This window comes from Erythranthe guttata, chromosome 9 (assembly GCF_056151865.1).
Source record: "Erythranthe guttata isolate IM_541 chromosome 9, IM_541, whole genome shotgun sequence".
In the NCBI taxonomy this organism is placed as follows: domain Eukaryota; kingdom Viridiplantae; phylum Streptophyta; class Magnoliopsida; order Lamiales; family Phrymaceae; genus Erythranthe; species Erythranthe guttata.
Genome location: NC_142541.1, coordinates 388822 through 412052, shown reverse-complemented (window position 1 = coordinate 412052; position 23231 = coordinate 388822). Strand labels below are relative to the sequence as shown.

General features: G+C 37.2%; 2 protein-coding genes and 1 pseudogene across 2 annotated transcripts; all 3 read left to right on the top strand.

The window, feature by feature from the left end:
• Positions 1–824: 824 nt before the first annotated feature.
• LOC148767801 (uncharacterized) lies at positions 825–3117 on the top strand (annotated as a pseudogene).
• A 2507-nt stretch (positions 3118–5624) lies between these two features.
• Positions 5625–7126, top strand: LOC105974934 (uncharacterized). The gene is made up of 2 exons (XM_088823309.1): positions 5625–6475; positions 6763–7126. Exons 1-2 carry the CDS (start codon positions 5625–5627, stop codon positions 7124–7126), a joined length of 1215 nt encoding a protein of 404 aa, XP_088679435.1.
• Positions 7127–21441: 14315 nt separating this feature from the next.
• On the top strand, positions 21442–22840 carry LOC105975125 (uncharacterized). The gene is made up of 3 exons (XM_013000301.2): positions 21442–21962; positions 22082–22225; positions 22385–22840. Exons 1-3 carry the CDS (start codon positions 21579–21581, stop codon positions 22691–22693), a joined length of 837 nt encoding a protein of 278 aa, XP_012855755.2. The 5' UTR covers positions 21442–21578; the 3' UTR covers positions 22694–22840.
• Positions 22841–23231: the final 391 nt, after the last annotated feature.

Here is a 23231-nt window from a genome sequence, read left to right as displayed (position 1 = left end):
AAGTTACAAGAGATAAATATCAATTTAAATCGGGCCAATCAAATCGTGCCACATCATCAAGAATGCCCATCAAGGACTCTTGTTCTACAACTATAAATAGGGACCCTCCCTTCACAATTCGAACACAACTGAAGGAGCAGAAACCGTAGGAGCAAAATTCTCTCTACAATTCAAGAAGCAAGGAAGAAGAATTCGTAGGAGGTAAGATTCTCTCTCTACATTCAAAGTGTTCTTCGTCATATTCAAGGCGTTCTTGAACAAATTCAAGGCATTCTTCATCAAATCCAGCATTCGATCCGAGATAACGGTGCCAAACCTTCGGATTAACGTTAATCAATTCAAGTCAAGGTCACTGGAAGATTGAAGGGCCAAATCCATCAAGAATTTCAAGATCTTCAAGTCAAATCAAGTCAAAGTTCAACGTTCGATCCGAGATTCAAGTCGCAAGACCCTCGGAAAACGTTATTCAAATCCAAAATCAAATCCGGAGAAGATCAAGTCAACGACCCGACTCCGAAAATTCAAGTCAACTATATATTGTTCTAGAGAGAAGAATCAGAGGATTAAAATAGAGATTGTAGCCCGCAATTTATTTATTTTAATTCAATAAAATCATCTTTGTTCAATTTTTCTTGTTTGTTTATATCGCAGATAAGAATTTGTTGTTACAAATTTTGGCACGCCCGGTGGGACCTCTCTACCTCTCATCTCTTCTCTCTCTCGAAGATCCTAGTAGCTGTTCTACGTTCACGATGAAGGCTGCTACTTCAAATTCATCAAGCATGGGCGTAGTTACAATGAGTATGGCTAAGAAGTTGCAGACATCCTCCGAGACTAGTTCAACGCCCCAAATTATCAAAAAAGGCTTGTCGCCTCTCGTCAACATAGGTGGAGGCGTGGAAGGATCTAGAGGAGAAACTTCATCATCCACGTCCCTTTCAGCATCAAACTACTCTGAGGTGGCTCCCGTCATGACGACACATGCTACGACCATGGAGGAGCAGATGGCGATCTTGACCAAGGCCATTGAAGGGCTAACAAAACACATTCAAGAACAAGACTCCCAAATTGCGATGTTGCGAAACAAGGTTGACGGTAGTCACGACATGGGTAAACAAGGCGAAAATCACACCGAAGCTGAAACTTCTGCAAGGCGACATCCAATCGAAAGGGAGAAGAGCCCGGCTGAAGAATTCCAGATTTCGTCAGAGGGGTTGATTCCTATAGACCAATTGAAGGAGTTCATCATGCGGACTATCAAAGACAAATTCAATGAGGGTTCAAAACCGTCGTCAACATATACCAAGCCATACACTCTAAGAGTAGACGACTTGAAGATGCCAATTGGTTACCAACCCCCGAAATTTCAGCAATTTGATGGCAAGGGTAACCCAAAACAGCATGTGGCACACTTTGTTGAAACTTGTAACAACGCCGGGACTTTCGGAGACTATCTCGTTAAACAATTCGTCCGATCATTGAAGGGGAATGCTTTCGATTGGTATACAAACCTAGAACCGAACTCAATTGACAGTTGGAGTCAGATGGAACAAGAATTTTTGAATCGCTTCTACAGCACCCGAAGAACAGTGAGCATGATCGAGCTCACAAACTCTCGCCAGTGGAAAGAAGAGGCCGTCATTGACTATATTAACCGTTGGAGGAATTTAAGCCTGAATTGCAAGGACCGATTGTCAGAGGCTTCAGCTATCGAGATGTACATTCAAGGAATGCAATGGGGACTCCGATATATCCTGCAAGGGATTCAACCTAAGAGTTTTGAAGAGTTGGCCACTAGAGCGCACGATATGGAGTTGAGCATTATGGCTAGTGGAGTTGAGGGACCACCAGTTCAAGAGCCTCGACAGTCGAACGAAAAACAAGACTTTCGGAAGGGGGGGTAGAGTTTTCTCTAAGACCTCAAGTAAAGAATCTTTGGCAGTGAATGCAACCCCTATCAAATTTCAAGGAAAAATGAACGGAAACAATGAGGAAAAACAAGATTTTTCTCAAGAAAGAAGAGAAAGAAGACTTACCCTCATAGAAATGCAAGCAAGGGAGTACCCGTTCCTCGACACTGACGTGGCTGAAATATTTGACGATTTGCTAAGTTTAAAACTTATCGAGTTGCCTGAAATGAAGCGCCCCGAAGAAGCTAGCAAGACCGATGACCCAAAATACTGCAAGTATCATCGGTTGGTTGGGCACCCAATTCATGATTGCTTCGTATTCAAAGATAAAATTATGCAGCTAGCTCGCCAAGGAAAGATGTCACTTGAAGAGATCAGCGCCAATACAAACTTTATCGTCAGCATTTTTGAGTCCCTTGACATGACGACAATGAACGTACACGAAGAAGATGATGATCGTATTAACATCTCATGTAACACGATAATTGAAAGGGAGATCGCTGCTAGTGGAACAACTCCGTCTTCAAATGAAGTTTGTACCGTGATTGGTAAATGCATGTCAACAATGACTTTCGCTGATGAAGATTTACTTCTTGGTTCCAAACCACACAATAGGCCATTGTTTGTTGCTGGCTATGCTCGTGAGCAGAAGGTGAATAGAATTTTAATCGATGGAGGTTCTGCAGTCAATATTTTGCCGTTGCACACTTTAAAGGAATTGGGGATCTCCACGGAGGAGCTCAAAACTAGTCGCTTGATGATCCAAGGATTTAATCAAGAAGGACAAAGGGCCCTTGGTATCATAAGGATAGAGTTGTTAATGGATGATATGTTGTCCACTGCACTGTTCCATGTCATTGATGCAAGAACCTCATATCGCATGCTTCTCGGGCGACCTTGGATACATGAGAATAGTGTGGTTCCTTCTTCTTGGCACCAATGTTTCAAGTATTGTCAAGACGGAGTAGTTAAAATAATACTCGCCGATGATAAACCGTTCACCGAGGCAGAAGCCCACTTTGCCGATGCTAAGTACTATCTTGATGATGAGAAAACGACAAAGGCCAAAGAAATTCTACCAGTTGAAGAACCAAACCGAAGAAATAATCAAGACAAGGCTCATTTAGCGTGTGAGGCTTTGAAAGATTTGATGTTTCCCCTAACACCAATTGACGAGAAGCGATCAACTTCTCAACCACCTAAATGATTTGTTCATCCTACAGAATGAACCCAAGAAGAATGCGAAGAATTCTCCGAGTCCCAAATGACAAAATGTTTTGGCCCAAAAGCTTATAAACTCTTAGTGAAATCCGGTTACAACCCATGTGAAGATTCTACACTGGGAAGACTTTCTGCCGAAGTTGTTGGCGAAAGAATGCATGGCCTCAATACTACTCAGATAATGTTGAAAGAAAAGGGACATGCTATTCAAAGTCCTCGAGTTGGTCTTGGATTTGTTCCACAAAAACCAATTCGTATTGCTATCAATAGAGCTACCAGTAATTACATAATCGAAAACGAATTCTCATCAACAGACGATTTTCTTGAAAGTGGAACAAAAGTGAGAAGGACATTCGTCTTCGATAGACTTGCGCCATCCGTCTTTGATAGACTTGGACCACTTAGAGAGTGGGGGCATAAGAAAGACGACAAACAAGGGTTTGATAGACTTACGCCATCCGTTTTTGGTAGGCTTGGACCACTTAGAAAGTGGGGGCATAACAGAAGCAACAAGCAAGAGTTGGGTGTCTCTAATACTAAAATCACCAAAACACGAAGGATTCGAAGTTTGATTCCATCTCGCATGAAACGGCGTACTTATTTGACCATATCATGTGGTGAAGAGTTGAAGGCTAAAATGCGAACTTTCGTCTTTACAAAAATCCAAGACGACGAGGAAGATGACAGAGAAAGTGTGGCATCATCGTATCATATCACTTTAAGTGAGATAGACACGATTGAGGAAGAAGACGCTGAAACTGGTCCACCCGAGCTTGAAGAAGGAGTCAAAGCCACGATCGATGATATAAAGGAAATAAATGTAGGAGACACAGAGAATCCTCGACCAATCTACATTAGCGCCTTATTGACTATGAATGAAGAGGAGACTTATGTTGAATTGTTGCACGAGTTCAAGGATGTGTTCGCATGGTCTTATAAAGAAATGCCCAGATTGGACCCAAAAGTGGCAATACATCATCTCTCCGTGAAGAAAGGAGCTCGCCATGGGAAGCAAGGTCAACGTAGATTTAGACCTGAATTAGTACCTGCAATTGAGGCTTAAGTGAACAAACTTATTGAGGTTGGTTTCATTTGAGAAGTCAAATACCCAACATGGATTTCAAGTATCGTCCCTGTTAGAAAGAAGAATGGACAAATTCGTGTGTGTGTTGACTTTAGAGATTTGAACGAAGCATCCCCTAAGGACGACTTTCCAATGCCAATAGTCGAACTAATGATTGATGTTACTACGGGCCACGAAGCATTATCATTTATGGATGGATCGTCCTGATACAATCAAATACGTATGGCGCCGAGAGATGAAGAATTAACAGCCTTTCGCACTCCTAAGGGCATCTATTGCTATAAAGTGATGCCATTTGGCTTGAAAAATCCGGTGCTACATACCAAAGAGCCATGCAGAAGATATTTGATGACATGCTCCATAAAGATGTTGAATGTTATGTGGATGACTTGGTGGTTAAATCCAAAAGAAGGGAAGATCATCTCCAAAATTTGAGAAAAGTCTTCGAGCGCTTGAGAAGGTACCAATTGAAGATGAATCCATTGACATGTGCATTTGGTGTTACTTCGGGGAAGTTTCTTGGATTCGTAGTTCGTCACCGAGGCATAGAAATCGAACAAGCCAAGATTGATGCAATTTTAAAGATTCGCGAGCCTAGGAACATTCATGAACTCAAAAGTTTGCAAGGAAAGTTGGCATACCTAAGAAGGTTCATTTCAAACTTAGCCGGTCGATGTCAACCATTCAGCCGACTCATGAAGAAAAATGTCCCCTTTGAATGGGATGAAGCTTGCACTAGTGCCTTTGAAAGTATAAAATCATATTTAACGAAGCCTCCTGTGTTGATTGCACCAGTGCCCGGACGATCGTTAATACTCTATATTGCTGCTCAAGAACGATCTGTCGGAGCTTTACTAGCCCAGGAGAATGATGATGGAAAAGAGAGTGTCTTATACTACTTGAGTAGAACAATGACACCAAATGAATTGAACTACTCGCTAATCGAAAAGACATGCTTAGCGCTCATTTTTGCAATTCAAAAGTTGAAGCATTATTTTCAAGCACATGTTGTCCGTCTGATCTCAAGGATGAATCCTCTAAAGTATGTCATGTCAAAACCCGTCCTATCCGACAGACTCGCAAGGTGGTACCTGCAATTGCAGCAATTTGACATAACATATATTCCACAAAAGGCTGTGAAAGGACAAGTTCTAGCCGATTTCTTGGCAGATCACCCTATCCCTGCAGAGTGGGAGCTATCCGACGATTTACCCGATGAAGATGTTCTTGTGATTGAAGTTAGTCCTCCCTGGAAGATGTACTTTGATGGAGCTTCTCACAGAGAAGGAGCTGGCGCATGAGTAGTATTTGTCACATCCAACGGCGAAATGTTGCCTCACTCTTTTACCTTAACACAAAATTGCTCTAACAATGTTGCTGAATATCAAGCTCTTATCCTTGGGCTAGAAATGGCAGTTGATATAAAGCAACTAAATTTGGAGGTATATGGAGACTCCAAGTTGGTGATCAATCAGATACTCGGATCGTACGAAGTAAAGAAGCTCGATTTACTCCCTTATGTGGATTATGCTAAAAGACTTATCGGATACCTTGGTGATGTGACGATAGAGCATGTGCCAAGAAAGCATAACAAACAAGCAGATGCATTGGCAAAACTTGCTTCTACTTTAGCCATGCCCGAAGACGGAAATCGTATACCAATTTTCAAGAGGTGGGTCGTACCACCAATCTTTGAACATGAAGAAATTGAAGAAGACGAAACTCGAGTGGTTTACGTGTTTGAAGTCGAGAAAGAAGATTGGCGTCAATCATTTGTGGATTACTTGAAGTACGAAAAGTTGCCTAATGATCCACGTCAAAGAGTTGATATACGACGTCGTGCGGCTCGTTTCATCTACTACAAAGATACACTTTACAGACGTTCATTTGATGGAGTCTTCTTGAGATGTTTAGGTGATGACGAAGCCGTTCAAGCCATAGAAGAAGCTCATTCCGGAATTTGCGGCGCCCATCAGTCAGGACCCAAATTACATTTCCGAATAAAAAGAATGGGTTATTATTGGCCATCTATGGTAAAGGATTGCATGGAGTATGCCCAAAAATGTCAACCTTGTCAATTTCATGCAAACTTTATTCATCAACCGCCGGAGCCATTACACCATACTGTTGCCTCATGGCCCTTTGATGCTTGGGGTTTGGATGTGGTTGGACCTATGACAAAGTCTTCCGCTGGACATCTCTATATCTTGGCAGCAACAGACTACTTTTCCAATGGGCTGAAGCAGTGCCTCTTCGAGAAGTAAAGAAGGAGAACGTTGCCGATTTTATCCGCATCAACATCATCTACCGTTACGGAGTTCCTCGATATGTGATCACAGACAACGGAAGGCCATTCTGCAACGGTGTGATAGATAAACTTTGTGAAAAGTTTGGCTTCAAGCAAAGAAAATCTTCAATGTACAACGCTGCCGCCAATGGACTCGCCGAGGCCTTCAATAAGACTTTATGTAATTTGCTGAAGAAAGTGATCGCCAAGTCAAAACGCGATTGGCACGAAAGAATATGAGAAGCTTTATGGGCTTATAGAACAACGTATAGAACACCTACTCAAGCCACTCCATATGCGTTGGTGTACGGTGTGGAAGCAGTCTTGCCTCTTGAAAAACAAATTCCATCATTGAGGATAGTTATACAAGAAGAACTCACTCAAGAAGAAAACGCTCGTTTGCGTCTTGCAGAATTGGAAGCTCTTGACGAGAAAAAATTAGAGGCACAACAAAGTATTGAATGCTACCAAGCTCATCTTTCTAGGGCGTTTAACAAGAAGGTGCGGCCAAGATCGTTTCAAGTTGGAGATTTGGTATTTGCCGTAAGGAGGCCCATCATCGTCACTCATAAAACGGGAAATAAATTTACTTCAAAGTGGGATGGTTCTTATGTCGTCAAATAAGCATACACAAATAGAGCGTACAAGTTGGTTGCCGAAGGTGGTTTAAGAATTGGTCCGATAAATGGAAAGTTCTTGGAGCGGTACTATGCATGAAGCGGAGGAGAAGGCTCCTGGCCCTCATGAGTTGAAACTGTGTACGGCTAAAAAAAAAAAAAAAAAAAAAAAAAAAAAAAAAAAAAAAAAACATGTCTTTTTTCTTTGAACTACGTTATGACTTGATCCCATTTGGGGTACGTAGGCAGCTTGGATATTCTCTAAGTTCAGTCATCTCCTAAAAAAAAAATCTATCTTTTTTCTTTGAACTACGTTATGACTTGATCCCATTCGGGGTACGTAGGCAGCTTGGATATTCTCTAAGTTCAGTCCTTTCCTACGAAAAAAAAAAATGTTGATAATACAAGTGCAGAATACTAAGGGAGCAAGATGGAAAAGGAGATTTTTTTTTTATTTCATGAGTCATAAAAGTGAAATAAACAAAAAAAAAAAAAAAATCTAAATCTAGCTCAAGCGAAAGGGTCTAAATCGTTCAACTTTTCTTTGGCATCTTCTAGAAGCTCGGCAGAAGCGCGCAATTCTTCTACCAAATCATCACTTAAAGGGGATGTATTTTCAATGGCAACAATCTCTTCGTTAATCTCACGAATTTCAGTTTGAACAGTATGAAGGAGTTATCGTTGTCGCTTTAATGATGATCTCAATTGTCCCACCCTCACCTTCAAAGCAGCACGCTCTTTCTTGACACTCTCCAAATCATTATTGGTGACTTGAACTTGAAGAGTCTCTTTGTGTTCTCTAGCTTGAGTAGTATGCAAACGATCTTTAGCCTCATCTAATTGTCGTGATAGAATCTCTTTAGATGCCTTCTCAGAGTTCGACGACCTCACCTTATCATAAGCCGTCGCCTGGGAAAATAATGACTTCAATAATTCCTCTATGCAAGATATGTCGAAATCACCAAGATCCCTCATGGTTCCAAGAACAAATTGGACATCTTCTTGAATAGACGAGATGGAATCAATTGAAGTCCGTACTATCCTCGCACGAAGATCTTGCCATAATTGGCGAAGAAAAACCCGCTTGTGATTTTTCAGAAAACTTTCACCCACAAAAACTGAACAAACACCATTGTACGACCCTTTCGCAGTCTCTTTCATCTTGGATGTTCTGGCAGGCATCAAAGCAGTCGGCGACAAAGTTACACCCATTGAGCAAGCCTTGGTAGTTGAGTGATGACTAGCTTGAGATTCCTCGCGATCATCAACGTTAATTATCTCGTTTTCCAAATAAAAAAAAATCATTAAGACGAAATAATAAAAAAATAAAAAAAAATAAAAAAAAGAAAGAAAAAGTGTTAAGTGCAACCTTCTCAGCAAAAACGTCATTTGTTCGAGAACGACTGTCCACGCTGTTATCAATATGAAGATCTTGTGGTTTTGAAGATTGTGGGTCCCTCTTCGGCCTTTTCCAATGACGTTCTATATGGCTATCGTCACTCTCATCCGATGGAGGCAAAACATTATTCTTCTTTATATCGCTAGAAGGGTTTTTTGTTTGGAGCACATTTTCGCGAGAAAGATTGCCGAGACTATTTCTTGCCTCATCTTCTTGGTCTTCAAGTGGAATCTTACTTAACTCCAAGTTCTTCAGACTCGCAGCTTTATTTTCAAGATAAGTTCCGTAAGCTTTAGTCCACCATATCTTATAGCCGTCCGTGTGAAACTTTCTCGGATTTTGAGGAACGATGGAAAATATCACTTTAGACATGGATTCAAGCAAAACACATAGACGCCAATAACGAAGTCCATCTATTAAAGAAGCCTCGCGAACGTCTTCATCAAGTACTTCGGGCATATCTTGGTAAAACCCAAATTGTCGGCTAAACCGATGAGCACTATATGGCTCAATAACGAGACGATTACCACGCTGCAAGGAGAGATAGCTCTAGCGAATGGCGATGAAATAATTTCTCTCGGACCCTTTTGTTGTTCTATCATCAATATATAAAGAAGACTCGCTCCTAGAGATCGTGGTGCAAGTCCAAGACATAAGATCTCCTTTGTGAATCCGTTTGCGTGCATCCGCGGGAGTGTAGTATCTAGCGCTTCCTTCTCCGGAATAAGATATCATCTTTGGGCCATCGACGGCTACGCCTTGCAGAACTTGACAATGGGTCTTGAAATAAAGCGCCAACCAACTATAGACGAAGTGAATAGGAAACGGAGAGTTCTCTTGATGGGGTCTCAAGGATCTCGAAATCCTATTTATGCCGTTGAAGATGCTTGCTAAGACAGGAACTTCAAGAGAGACTTCTTCGTCAGTCGCCATTATGCTAGCCATCTTAAACGTTGAAGGACGTATCATGCCTACATCATTAGTGGGGAGAACGAAGGTGCAAAGCCAACAAGCCAAATGGGCCGCCAAGTATGTCTCGGACCTCAGTTCGACATCAACGCTAATGCTCGAAAACACAACTTCTTCAATGTTGATCCATTTTGCATGTACTTCAATATTGCCGGAAGGATTGTGAGTTGACTTGGGGCGAACACCCTTCTTTTCTTTGCGCGGAGGAGGTTGAGTGTATTTCTTCTGCTTCTTCGACCAGAGCTGAATCCAACTTTCGACAGAGACATTGGAGGACGGACCTTCAGAGCGCTTCCGAAGTAAGTGGTAGGCATAGAATAGATGTCGGCAGGAACGGTGAGAATATCGAACACCCTTTGCATCGGAACCAACGAGTTCTTGAGAGGCAGGGACAACTTCATCGTAAAAGAGCCCGGTTAACGGTAGCCCAGAGAGGATGTGCAAATCCCATAAAGAGATAGACATTTCTCTAGGAGACGTCAAGAGGGTATTTGTAGTCGGACACCATGCCTCGAAGAACGCCTTCATAATTTCAGAGTTGTAGTCGTACGTGAAGAGGGAGGCATATACAGAATCATAGATCTTCGCGGACTTTAGCTTGTGCTGGCAACGGCTGAGAACGTCTTCGGTCTATTCCCAGTACCCTCTGAAGAACTGAAAGCCGCCGGAAAGCTCGAGAGTATCTCCCCACTTGACTTTTCCTTTCACGATGTTGCCACCCAAAGTCGGCAGAAGGCTCGGACTGCTTGACTCTTCCGGAAGCGAGGATCTGTCAGGTTTATGATTTGATGCTCGCAAACTGTACACGTACTCGTACTTATTATGAGGATGCTCGTGGGACCAAACGGACATGCGATTCGGAGTCGTGAGACGTGGCCATTGCTTTGCATAAGAACCGATAAGGGGGGCATAAATCGTCAAGATGGTTCCTTTGTCGTTCGGTTGGTAACGATCGTCAAGAATTACCAATTGCTCGTCGCCTAAAGAAGAGAAAGCTTGCTTGAAACAAACCATCGAAAAATCTATCAAAACAGATCAAAGAAAGAGCGATAAGTTCGACGTGGTGAAAAAAAAAAAAAAAAAAAAAAAAAAAGAGCGAGGGCAAAGAATCGTGCTAAAACCACCCAATGGACAAACCTAAAACGAAGAAAAGAGGACCGGTGAGTTAAAGAAATGAATCAAAAGCACGTTTAAGTGTCAAAAAAAAAAAGGGAAACATTTTTTTTTTCAATGGAACTGACCTGAAATCGAGCAAAAGAAATTAACAAAAGGCTGAATTTGATGAAGCTAAAAAATCCTGCTGCAAGAGGGTCGATGACTGAAGCTGATGAATGAAAAAACTAGTAAGGGTCACCTCCTTTTATAAGCTAGGAAAATAACTATCCTATTGATATTAGGATTGAGATTATCCAATCACAAGGAGTTAGAAATCTATTGGGAGAAGGATAATACGTGTTTGAGTTGGGAAAATCAAGTTGCAGAAGAGTCCTTTTACATGAATAATACGTCCGCAGTTTGTGATTTTCTCTCCACACGGAAATCAGGTTGCAATTATAATTCCATATAGACTCTCTCATTGTACTTGGTTTTGAGTGGGCCCTAGCTTATGATATTCCAAGCCGTTGAACATTGCTTTTGTTGATATGGGGCATGCTAGTATGCAAGTTTGTTTAGCTACTTTCAATAAGGGCATTTTTATTTATTTTATTTTATTATGGAAATCTGATGACTCATCACAAGAAACGAATATGTCTAAATTCAAAATTTGAACTTCAAAATAGGCATAAAGCAATTGGTGGGCCGACATTGACCAGAGAAAAAAATTGGGCTCAAAATTACATATATTCTCGGGACTACAGGCCCGAGAGTAGGCACGTGAGGGGTTATTAAATCATGAAAAGCTCCAAATATATTTGATATATTCGTGACTTATTCACTTTAAGACGCATTGTCCGTGAACAAGTCTCGAGGGGGCATTTGTAGACGAACAAATTTTCAAGCAGTTAAATTGCTAATTTCCATAGAGCCGACATTCAAAGTCATTTATATATCAATGCGCAAAAATCATATGTATATTATATATATTAAATATCAATTATATGTTTTCTATTTTAATATTAAGAATTTAATTATTAAATAAATTCTTAATTTAAATAGATAATTGATTTTAATATATATTGGCCAATAGAATTATTTCTTCTTTTCCAAGTTATAAGAAATAAATATCAATTAATTATTGGCCAATCGGATTATTTCTTCTCTTCCAAGTTACAAGAGATAAATATCAATTTAAATCGGGCTAATCAAATCGTGCCACATCATCAAGAAGGCCCATCAAGGACTATTGTTCTACAACTATAAATAGGGACCCTCCCTTCACAATTCGAACACAACTGAAGGAGCAGAAACCGTAGGAGCAAAATTCTCTCTACAATTCAAGAAGCAAGGAAGAAGAATTCGTAGGAGGTAAGATTCTCTCTCTACATTCAAAGTGTTCTTCGTCATATTCGAGGTGTTCTTGAGCAAATTCAAGGCATTCTTCATCAAATCCAGCATTCGATCCGAGATAACGGTGCCAAACCTTCGGATTAACGTTAATCAATTCAAGTCAAGGTCACTGGAAGATTGAAGGGCCAAATACATCAAGAATTTCAAGATCTTCAAGTCAAATCAAGTCAAAGTTCAACGTTCGATCCGAGATTCAAGTCGCAAGACCCTCGGAAAACGTTATTCAAATCCAAAATCAAATCCGGAGAAGATCAAGTCAACGACCCGACACCGAAAATTCAAGTCAACTATATATTGTTCTAGAGAGAAGAATCAGATGATTAAAATAGAGATTGTAACCCGCAATTTATTTATTTTAATTCAATAAAATCATCTTTGTTCAATTTTTCTTGTTTGTTTATATCGCAGATAAGAATTTGTTGTTACAAGGTGATTTGCTCTTCTATATCTGTTCTTTTATGTTTTTAATTTAATGGCGATTTATTCATGAATTGTCATGAAAATTTTGACCAATGGAACGAAAGATGTTGATATTGATTCTTCGACCCCAATTACCATATGTATTTTTATGTGAAAATCATTGGTTTCTTACTTTTGATTTTGCTACTTTTGTTACATAATTTTTTTGATGTCTATTGCAACAAGTTATTGGTTTTTTCGCATCATAACAGCAAAGTGCAAAATAAACAGCAACACGTTATTGGTTTCTTGCTTTTGATTTAGCTGTTTTTTTTTTTTGCACTTTGCTATGTATTTTGGATTTTGCTTATATGATGCGTATTTTGCTTTTATATTATATTTCATTTCGACTTTGTTGTTATCATAGTGTAAGTTGCATTTTACTGACATATTTGCGGTTTGGTGTCGTAATAAATGGTTTCATCTATCATAACAAAATACTTGTTGAAAATAACTTATTGTCACTGTATCATTTGCATTTTGCAGTTTGTTGTTGACAATTGCATTTGGATATAGTTATTTGCATACTATTATTTGGTTGTTGTTGCCACTATTTTCTTCTTCTTTGGGAATAACTATGAAAGGTTTCACATATTTTTGGTTCTCTTACTAAACTCGTATTAATGTTAATGTGTGTGTGGCTTTTTTTTTTCTTTTGTATTTTGTCGTTTAATAATGTATTGCATATTGCGAGTAATTGTATTTTTTGCATCTCGTTGTTGCAACTTCGAACATTGTATTTCTCTATAGGGATTCAATGATGCGTTTTGATATTGTAATATGCATTGATGCAAATTTGTGCATATTTTAATTTGAGCTTTTTTGGTTGACTCATAGTTTACTGTCGCTACAACTATAGGCCAGAAGAAAACAAAGAAGAGATTCATTAGAGGTTGATGCTACTGACACGATCATGTTTCTAGAAGATCTCCGATGACGTTCGGAAGTTGTGAATTCAGTCGAACGTCGAGACTATGTCCGTTATGACATCAACCTAGTCATAATCAATTATGAGAGATTGTAGTTTGTTCATTGACTATTTATTTTTGCTATTATAAAATAGAAAAAAAAAAGGAAAAAAAAGAGAGAGAGAGAGAGAGAGAGAGAGAGAGAGAGAGAGAGAGAGAGAGAGAGAGAGAGAGAGAGAGAGAGAGAGAGAGAGAGAGAGAGAGAGAGATATGAGAAAAGAAGGGGAGGGGGAGACGTGAGGGAGAAGAGAGAGAGAGGAGTTAAATTGGAGAGTGAAATGTGAGATTTTATTCATATTTTTCATAACTAACTACCTTAATATAAATAATAATTAAGGGTATTAATGTCAATAGAAAAATAATTTAATTTAATTTATACTAGCATTTTTTCCCCGTGCGATGCACGGAATATTATTTCAAGAGTAAAAAAAAATTAATTACATAATAAAAAAATATAGTACACGCACCTAGTAAAATTTAATAATGTAGTATTATTCAAATTTTTCTATAACATTAGTTTGTTTAAATTTTACATATTAAGATTTATAATCCAAATATATAGATTTAGATATAATAAATTGAATTTCTATCTTTATCTCTTGAGTTTGAGATATATTGATGAAAAATAGGAGATTGATAATTGTTGAAAATTAGTAAAGAAAAAATATTAAAAATAAATAATTAAAGAAATACATTTAGGGTTGCCCAGCGTTTCTTTCTTTTATATATAAGATTACATTTATTGATCAATGGACCTATAGCTATAATCAACTAACAAAATGGACCCCAAGTTATATTTATATTACATGCTTTGCAATAAGTCAATGACGTGTTCTCTCTTCAGGTAAGCAACGTCAAAGATTTGCTGACGTGGATCCCAAAATATGTTGACCGCATTATTCAAGCATTGAATTAATGAAAGGGCGAATGGCAAAAATGTCCATCACATGAGATTTAAATGCATTTTGGTCCAAAAAAAAAAAAACAGTCTCTCAATTAAACCCATTCCTATGTCTTTAGTCTAAAATAGTATAATTCTTATCAATTCAATCCATTATGCTCTAACTTCCTTAATATTACACATTGACCCCGTATTTAAACACTCACATTAACCCCCAATTTGTTTTTCAGAAAATAATTTTTTTTCTGAAATTTTTTTTTCCGGCCAGATTCCTGCGTTGACTTGTTTTTTTTTTTGAAAACTTTTTTTTTCTTGAATTTTTTTTCCGGCCGGTCAACCACCGTTGACCGCCGGTCTCCGGCGTTGACTTTTTTCTTTTTTTTTGAAATTTTTTTTCTTAGAAAAAAATTATTTTAATTAATATTATTGTCTTGGCTACTAAATTACTGTCTCAGACAGTAATATTATTGTTTGGGACAGTAATATTATGAATATTATTTTCCCAAATATTATTAATATTATTGTCTAAGACAGTTAAATTACTGTTTGAGTCAGTAATTTAGCATCCAAGGCAATAATATTAATTAAAATAATTTTTTTTAAGATTTTTTTTTTAAAACAAAATTCAATTAATAGTTAAAGTACTGTCTCCGACTATTAAATAACTACTGGAGACAGTAATTTAGCAACGAATACAGTAATATTAATTAAAAATATTTTTTTAAGAATAAAAAAGTCATTTAACATTTAAATTACTGTCTCCGACAGTTAAATAACTGTTGGAGACAGTAATTTAGCAACAAATACAGTAATATTAATTAAAAATATTTTTTTTTAAGAATAAAAAAATCAATTAACAGTTAAATTACTGTCTCCGACAGTTAAATAACTGTCGGAGACAGTAATATTAATTAAAAAAAATTAAGAAAATTAAAAAAAAAAAAAAAGTCAACGCCGGAGACCCGGCGGTCAACAGCAGTTGACCGGCCGAAAAAAAAAATCGAGGAAAAAAAAATATTTCAAAAAAAAAAAAAAAAACTGCGCCGGAGACCGGCGGTCTCCGGTGATGGCGGGTCAAAATTGGGGTTAAAATTGAAATTATGGTTAAAATTAGTTAATTGTTGAAATTGGGGTGTAAATCATGAAATTGGAGTTGAATTGGGTTTCAATGAATTGTGGGTAATTTTGGTATATATAAAAGGATTTTCCTTATTTGCAAATAAGTTTGAATAAACTTGGTTTATTTGAAAGACAAAAAAGTTGAATGTCCCTCTTTTAATTAAGTGCCTTTGTCATGGGCCTTTTTGTGATTTACCCTTAATGAAATTGACTAAATAAACAAAATTAATTACTACTTTTCAATTAAATTAGTGGCCCTCGTCCTCAATTAATTATCTAAGCAGTGATTAAAAAAAGGACTAAATACACTTTTTACCTCTGAAGTATAGAGTATTAGATTTTTTTTTTTTGAATTTATTTGCAAATAAGTTATTTGCAACTTATTTGCAAATAAAGAAAATCATATTATATATACCAAAATTACCCCAAATTCATTGAAACCCAATTCAACTCCAATTTCATGATTTACACCTCAATTTCAACAATTAACCAATTTTAACCATAATTTCAATTTTAACCCCAATTTTGACCCGCCATCACCGGAGGCCGCCGGTCTCCGGCGCTGATTTTTTTTTTTTTGAAATACTTTTTTTTCCTCGAATGTTTTTTTCCGGCCGGTCAAATATCCAATAATTATTAGATTGATGAACTAAAATAGATTTAAATACTTAAGATTCTATTATTTATGTATTGATTTCTTAAAATTGACCGATATGAATATATTTGAGTAATTGGTCGCATAACAATGAGATGTTATTTATTAAAGATTTACTCAACAGTAAACGATAATATTTTTAAATTTTTAAATATTGCATTTTTCAACAGATATGTTTAGTTGTATAATTTGATTATTCTTTTAGTTATTATTTTAAAATAAAAATAGAAAATATTAAGGTATTAGTCCCTCCTTTCCTAAATATGTGTCCTTTTTCACATTTTCACAAATCTTAAGAATCTCAATAAAAATGTCTTGATTTTAGGAAAATAGATATTAATTGACCAAAATACCCTTGTTTTTTTAATTAATACATGAAGAGTGCTATAGAGTTAATAAGGGTAAAATTCAAAAATAAGCAATTAATGCAGCATTGGAATTGTAAAGTGACAGATAATATGAAACAAAAAAAATTCTCAACAGAGACAGATATTGTAGAACAGGGGGAGTAGCATTTAAAATACAAATTGAATTGAGCTTGAGAGGGTAAGTGTTACAAAGGGTATTCATTAGGGGTGTAAACTTATTTAACCCTTAAAAAAAGGACAATCTTATCCCTAAAATACATGTTGTTATATTAGAGGCATTATTAAAAAAAATACATTTAGTACTAAATTAATGATTTCGATAATACATCTAGGCCTCGTTTGTGGTTTGGTTGGGGAGATTAACCATGATTAACTAAATAATATGACTTTGTTTGATTCGTAATAATTATTGGGTCGACACGTAAATATTATGTTTTATTCCAATTCAAACTGTGAACTCTCAAATATATACCATCGGGCACATCAAGTCCATAACATTAATACATTAACTTATTATTTTCCAATTCGAAGCGTGAACTCTCAAATATGTACCATCGGACACTTCAACTCCATAACTTTAATACTTAAACTTATTATTTATTTCAATTCGAACCGTGAACTTTCAAGAAGCTGACTTAAGAGTAGTGAACTTGTAAATTTGTGTGAGACATGTTTGTGAACATATTTCTGTTGCATTACTTTTACATGTTCACACATTTGAGTTCATCTGATAATTCTTAGGTTTTTGCACTGCTCTGGTTGTATGTAGTTTTCCATTCCATTCTGATATGTACGTCTATCTTTTTTCTATATGAATAAGTTTCGTCGTAAAGGAGTTACTAATTGGAGTAGTTCGGGATCGGGATGTTTATATCTTTTGTTCTCATTGATTATATACAGAAAGTATGAGATTCATCAAAGACCAAGAGAAAAGGATGAATGTGAAGCGAGGCAAAAAGAAAAGCAAGTCCGATGGAAAGGTGAAGTGCATGGAAACAGCTGCCACAGTCCACAAAGACGACTCGTGGCTAGCTATTCAACGCTTTGCTTCACTCAAGAGGAAGCTGATAAAGGCACAAGAGGCTGTGGTCAAGGCTCAAAAAACCTATGAGGATGCAGCCAAGAATTTGACTTATGCGGAGAATACGATCAAGAGTGGAGTTAGGGGTCTCCATAAGTTTGTTCGAGTTGTCGTGACTAACAAGAAAGACGCGCAAACGATCATATGGATCACGAAAGATTATGGATTTACCGATTTGGTGAGTGTTGTCAAGTGCAAGAAGCGAGCAAAACTTGTCAAACAACTCGAAGAAGCCGGCATTGCAGCTGATTAGCCAAGTTCTTCACTCCTAATGATTTGCAAATAAGACTGTTACATTTCTAATAGTAGTGTAATGTAAATTTTTGTGAGACATTTCTGTTAGAACATATTCTGTGGCATTAGGTGTTTGGTGCCTTTTTCTAATACATTGGATAGTGAACTTTACAAGTCACTGTTGCATTAGGTGTTTGGTGCCTTTTTCTAATGCATTGGATAGTGAACTTTACAAGTCACTGTTGCATTAGGTGTTTGGTGCCTTTTTCTAATACATTTACAAGTTAATAAATGTCAGCTTCTATTATCAGTAGAGTGTGTTATCTATTATCACTTACTGCTTCATCACCAATTACAGGTGTCAAGATGTTGCTTATCCATCTTTAGTCGGGGTATTTGCACTCGGCTCCCCTGTGAAATGTCTAATGGGCAAAAAAACCCCTCGGATAAAACAATTAGCAAATACCCCCTATGAAAGGAAGTCAATGACAATAAGGACCCTACGAGCGAATCGTGGGATACACTCGCGGTTCATGCAGCTGGGTGTGCGTTTTAGGACATTTTAGGACATGAAAAGACATAAAAACCCTTTGTAAGAGGAAAAAAACCCAGATTGATTTAATTATAAATAATCTAAAGTTATAGGACTAAATTGTAATTATCAAAATTGTCAAAACAAATATAAAGAATACAGGAAAAAAAAAGAATAAAAAAAATAAATCTGAAGGAATTCATCGTCTTCTTCCCCAAATTTCTTCTTCCACCGCCTCCCCTTTCCTTCCACCAACAGCCTCCTCCATTCTTCTCGTCGGTGATAACGTCCGTAGCAGAGGTTATTCCCTCTTCGCCTTCATGAGTATCTCATCCTCCATCGCCAATTTCTCTTTGTCGCCGCAAAGTTCTTGAAGAACCCCACGGGCCCACCCCTCTGGCATTCGTCGATAATGAGGATTTTCAGCCCTTGCTTCCTTTAACCACGGTTTTCTGGCGAGAAGGACGAATGCGGGGAAGTTTTTCCGACGAGATCTAAGGGGGCGGGCTGGTCCAAGGTAAGTTCGACGGGGCAGGCTTTTTCGGCCAAATCTTCCGACGAATTCTAAAGGTGGGGGTTTCGTTCGAAGTAGATTCGAAAGGGGCAAGTGTTTTCCGGGCAAATTAAACGGAAAACCTGGCCCAACATAAAGTATCCAACGGCCACCACCATCATCAGCTGGAAAACACAATTAACGGCGGCGGCGGCGACGACGGCTGTCAGCACGTGGAGGAGGTGAAAGTTAACGGGGGCGGCGATGATGGAGGAGAGGGGTTCAAGAGGGAGATGAGGGATTTGGAGGAAATGCTCTCGAAATTGAACCCCATGGCGAAGGAATTCGTGCCGCCGTCCATGGCGACCGTGGTCTTCGGCGGTGGCCTCCACCATGGGCTGATGGTGGCGGCGCCGCCACCACAAGTGGCAGCAGCTGCGGCGGGGCATTTTGGGGTGAGCCGGTGGTTGGGCAGCGGCGTGGGGAGAAGAAGGGTTGAGTTGGGTGGTGGGTGGGGTGCATCGGGGAAGAAGACTACTTTTTCTTCCTTTTCCTTTTTTTTAACTTAAAATATAAGAAAAGAATAATATAAAACATATAAAATATTTTAATACAACTATATATATTTAATTTCTGTTATATTTTATTTTTGTAATTACAAAATTATTAATGTGTATAAATTTAAAAAAAACTACACATAAAAAAATTAAAAATAATTGTGTAATAAAATTTAATTAAATTAATTACAGACTTGAGGTTTTTTTTGCTGTGAGTTTTGGATTTTATTATTTTGGGTATTGAGGTCTTTTTTGCTTTATTTTTTATTAAGGGCAATTCTGTCATTTCACGTAAGTCAACGAGTCAGTGCACACAAAGGGGCGGTGGGCTGACTAAAACACAACATAGGGGGTCATATGCTAATTTTTTTTTCCGGGGGGGTTTTTTGCTTCCGAGAAATAACACAGGGGGTCTATGCAATTAACTCATCTTTAGTCATCATGTTTTGTTTATGAGTGGTTTAAGATTACTCTACTAATTTTCTGATTTTTTATTTAATTATTTAGGATATTTATATCTTATTATGTATTTTTGGGCTTGGGTTATTTTAAAATTTTATGATCTTGCATGTTTCTGGGCTTAGCCCACATACTTTCGTTTTCCTCTATTTATTATTTTTTATTGTATATTAATATATTTGATTTATTATTAAAAACAGCTCAACATATTTTATTTTATTTATGGGAGAAATAGTACAAAACAATCTATTCATAAAAAAAGTCAAACACTCGTTTAAAATATGCTAAATTGCACAAATAACCTTCAAAACAAATTTCCTAAGTATTGTATTACGATATTTAAGAGCCATATCATTTTTATATAGATCATATCGTATAGCGATATATCGCGGTATACACTGATTCAGATATATATTAAGTTAATATGAATATTTGATTTATATATATATTTTTTAAATTTTATATTTATTTGGGTAAATTACAACCACCCTAAATACAAGTCAAATTACGAAAAACCCCTTCTGTTTGGATAATTACAATCACCCTCTCAATTATAAATTTTCTTACTCCATCCTTGCGGTTTCAAATTTGGTAGAATATTCTCAATTCTGGACCCGATTTATCCCATTCGAGCTCCACATTTTGAAGTTAAATAATCATATTATGTTTTTTTAGCTTGTATATATCAGATTGTGGTGCAATAGAAATTGTATTTTTGCACATAATGAGCACAAACTAGAAAACATTCCACGGTATGTAGATAATTATGTTGAATTTGACACTATAAGGATATAGATGTAAGAAAATTCATAATTAAAGGGTAGATGTAATTATCCAAACAATAGGGGTTTTTTTGGTTATTTGATTTTTCGTAATTTGACCAATCCTAGGGGCTGTCGTAATTTACCCTATTTTATTTTCAAGCTCTATTTAAGGCGCCAAGGTTTCTTCTTTTTCCCTCTCTTCTAATTTTAGTTCTGTAATTACAACAATTAAGGACTATTTGTTTTTGGGGGGAAAAAAAAACGAATCTTTGAAGCTATCTGGAGATTTTAATCTTAATTTGAAGCAATTTTATTCCATGCTATGCTATAAGAAAGACCCTTTTAATTTGAAGCAGTTTTGGTAGACTTTTAAGAATCATACAGAAATTTATACAAGTAATTGAGATTTTTTTTTTTAATTAACTGCCTGCCTTTTTGTTTACTTATAGTGTGCGGATCGACATAGTTATGTCGATAGATTGAGTGTGCTTCCAGATGATTTATTAGTGTACATATTGTCTTTCTTGAGTCTCAAGGAAGCAACGATGACCAGTATACTTTCTTCTCGGTGGAGATACTTGTGGACCTTCATACCTAAGCTAGATTTCAACGGCAAAGAATTGTTAGTGAAGGTGGAATTGTCGGAAGGAAAAAGAGAAGTGAAATTATTCAAGAAGAAAAGATTGGCGTATGTCGAATGGGTCAATCACGTTCTAGCATTACATAAGTACAACCCCAACGTCGAGGAATTCAAGTTGTTCTTTCCTTTAGACAAAGTTCACAAAAAAATCCATCGGAAAATGGATTCAGTACGCTTTAGCTGGGAAGGTTCAAAGACTTGAGTTGAACTTTGCGAATACAATTTGCTTGAGGAGGGGGTACGATCAATATTACACTTTCCCATACCAACTTCTGCGTAGTGACAAACGGGATTGTTCGTGGGATACGAGGCGATGCAATTCAATCGATTTCAAGTGCCTCAAAAGTATATTAATGAAATGTGTGAATGTGAGCGGTGAAGCATTGGAGTTCTTCTTATGCAATTGTCCTCTCCTCGAAAATTTGTCTGTTTCTCAGTCTAGACAACTCACGAGCCTGCGTATTTCTGGCTCTTCTTCTCCTTCATTCAAACGCTTGGGCATAAGCAACTGTCACAACTTGGCGTCGGTTGAGATTCGTGATTCGAATCTTGTTTATTTGAAGTACAAAGGGCGGGCGATAAACTTTATTCTTGAGGATGTTCCTCAGCTTGTCAAAGTGTTTGTCGGAGGAATGATTACCTGGCATATGGAAGATATCCTTTTGCTCCTCTCTAGACATCTTCCGCTTTTGGAGATATTCAAAATCGACTTTATGAACCCGAAGGTTTCTTGGGAAGTAAGATTAAGATTCTCTTTGCTGTATTTTTTTTGTTTTTTTTGCAGGATCATAAACTCAGAAGTTGGCATTTGATTTTTTTTTTCTTTCTTTTTTTCCCTTCATTTTTTGCTCCGTAGGAAACAGAAAAGTTGTGTTCAGCTGTGACGATGAGCAATCTTAAGCAATTGGTTGTAAAAGTTGATGCAGATAAAGACTATTCTCTCCTACCGCTAACTAATTTGATACGTGCATCACCTTGCTTGCAAAGATTTGTAGTTAAGGTAATCTATGGATTAATTTTTTGCTTCGTTTGTGTTTTAGAGTTGGTGTTATTTGTTCTCTCTCTCTTGACCGATCAATCTGATGGAATCGAAATATTTTTGTTGAAAATTTAATTTGTTTTAAGTACAAAGTTCTTGTATTCTGCTTCTTGTTTGTAGGCAGATTGGTTTGAACCTAAGTTTATCAAGAAGAAGGTCAAAAAGATTACGAAAAGTTATAAATATGTTCACCTAAAGGAGATAGAGTTTGCAGGATACTATGGTCGTATAAGCGATCTTGAATTAATTATTCATTTATTGGAGAATTGTGTTTCGCTCGAGAAAATTACAGTTGACCCGCGAGATGTTCATTTTCCCGGTTTATTGTATAAGGAAGAGGTCGAGGCGGAGGAAAAAGAAGTACGCGCTCGTGTTGTGAATCAACTCAGAAACAAAGTTGCTCCTCCAGTAATTCTCACCATCATTTAGTTCAATTTTTGTTGTTGGTTTTTTAATTTCTATACTTATTCAGTTAATGATTTTTAAACATGAACTATTTTGTTTTACTGTTGAATTGCTTGCAATGCCTGGCTGGCAATGCTATGATTAATTAAAATATTAAATAAATTTTAGTTTTATATAATGTTTTGCTCAGTTTAAGGAATTACGAAACCCCCGAGTTATGGTCAAGTTACGAAACCCCTCCTCCTGTTTAGGTAATTACAGTCACCCCTTCAACCGTGTATTATCTTATGAGAAAACCACTCCAAAAGTAAATTTAGGGATGTTAAACTGATAAAACCAAACCGAAATTTTGGTACGCCAACGTCTCATACCGTTTACCGAACTGAATATATGATTTGGTTGGGTAAATAACCGAATTACATAAATTTTATGTAAAAATATTTAAAATGAGGGGTGCCTGAAATTGCCTAAACACGAGGGTTTTTTTCGTAATTTGGTTATACCTCAGGGGTGGCCGTAATTTATCCTTAATTTAATTTTATCCATATTCTACTGTAGATGT

Excerpts from the sequence above, each read along its gene's own strand:
- LOC105974934 (XM_088823309.1), top strand. The coding sequence starts at position 5,625 with ATGGCAGTTGATATAAAGCAACTAAATTTGGAGGTATATGGAGACTCC. Across the intron at positions 6,476-6,762 it reads AAGCAGTGCCTCTTCGAGAA|AACAACGTATAGAACACCTA; the intron begins GTAAAGAAGGAG and ends ATGGGCTTATAG.
- LOC105975125 (XM_013000301.2), top strand. The coding sequence starts at position 21,579 with ATGAAATGTGTGAATGTGAGCGGTGAAGCATTGGAGTTCTTCTTATGC. Across the intron at positions 21,963-22,081 it reads ACCCGAAGGTTTCTTGGGAA|GAAACAGAAAAGTTGTGTTC; the intron begins GTAAGATTAAGA and ends TTTGCTCCGTAG. Across the intron at positions 22,226-22,384 it reads TGCAAAGATTTGTAGTTAAG|GCAGATTGGTTTGAACCTAA; the intron begins GTAATCTATGGA and ends TCTTGTTTGTAG.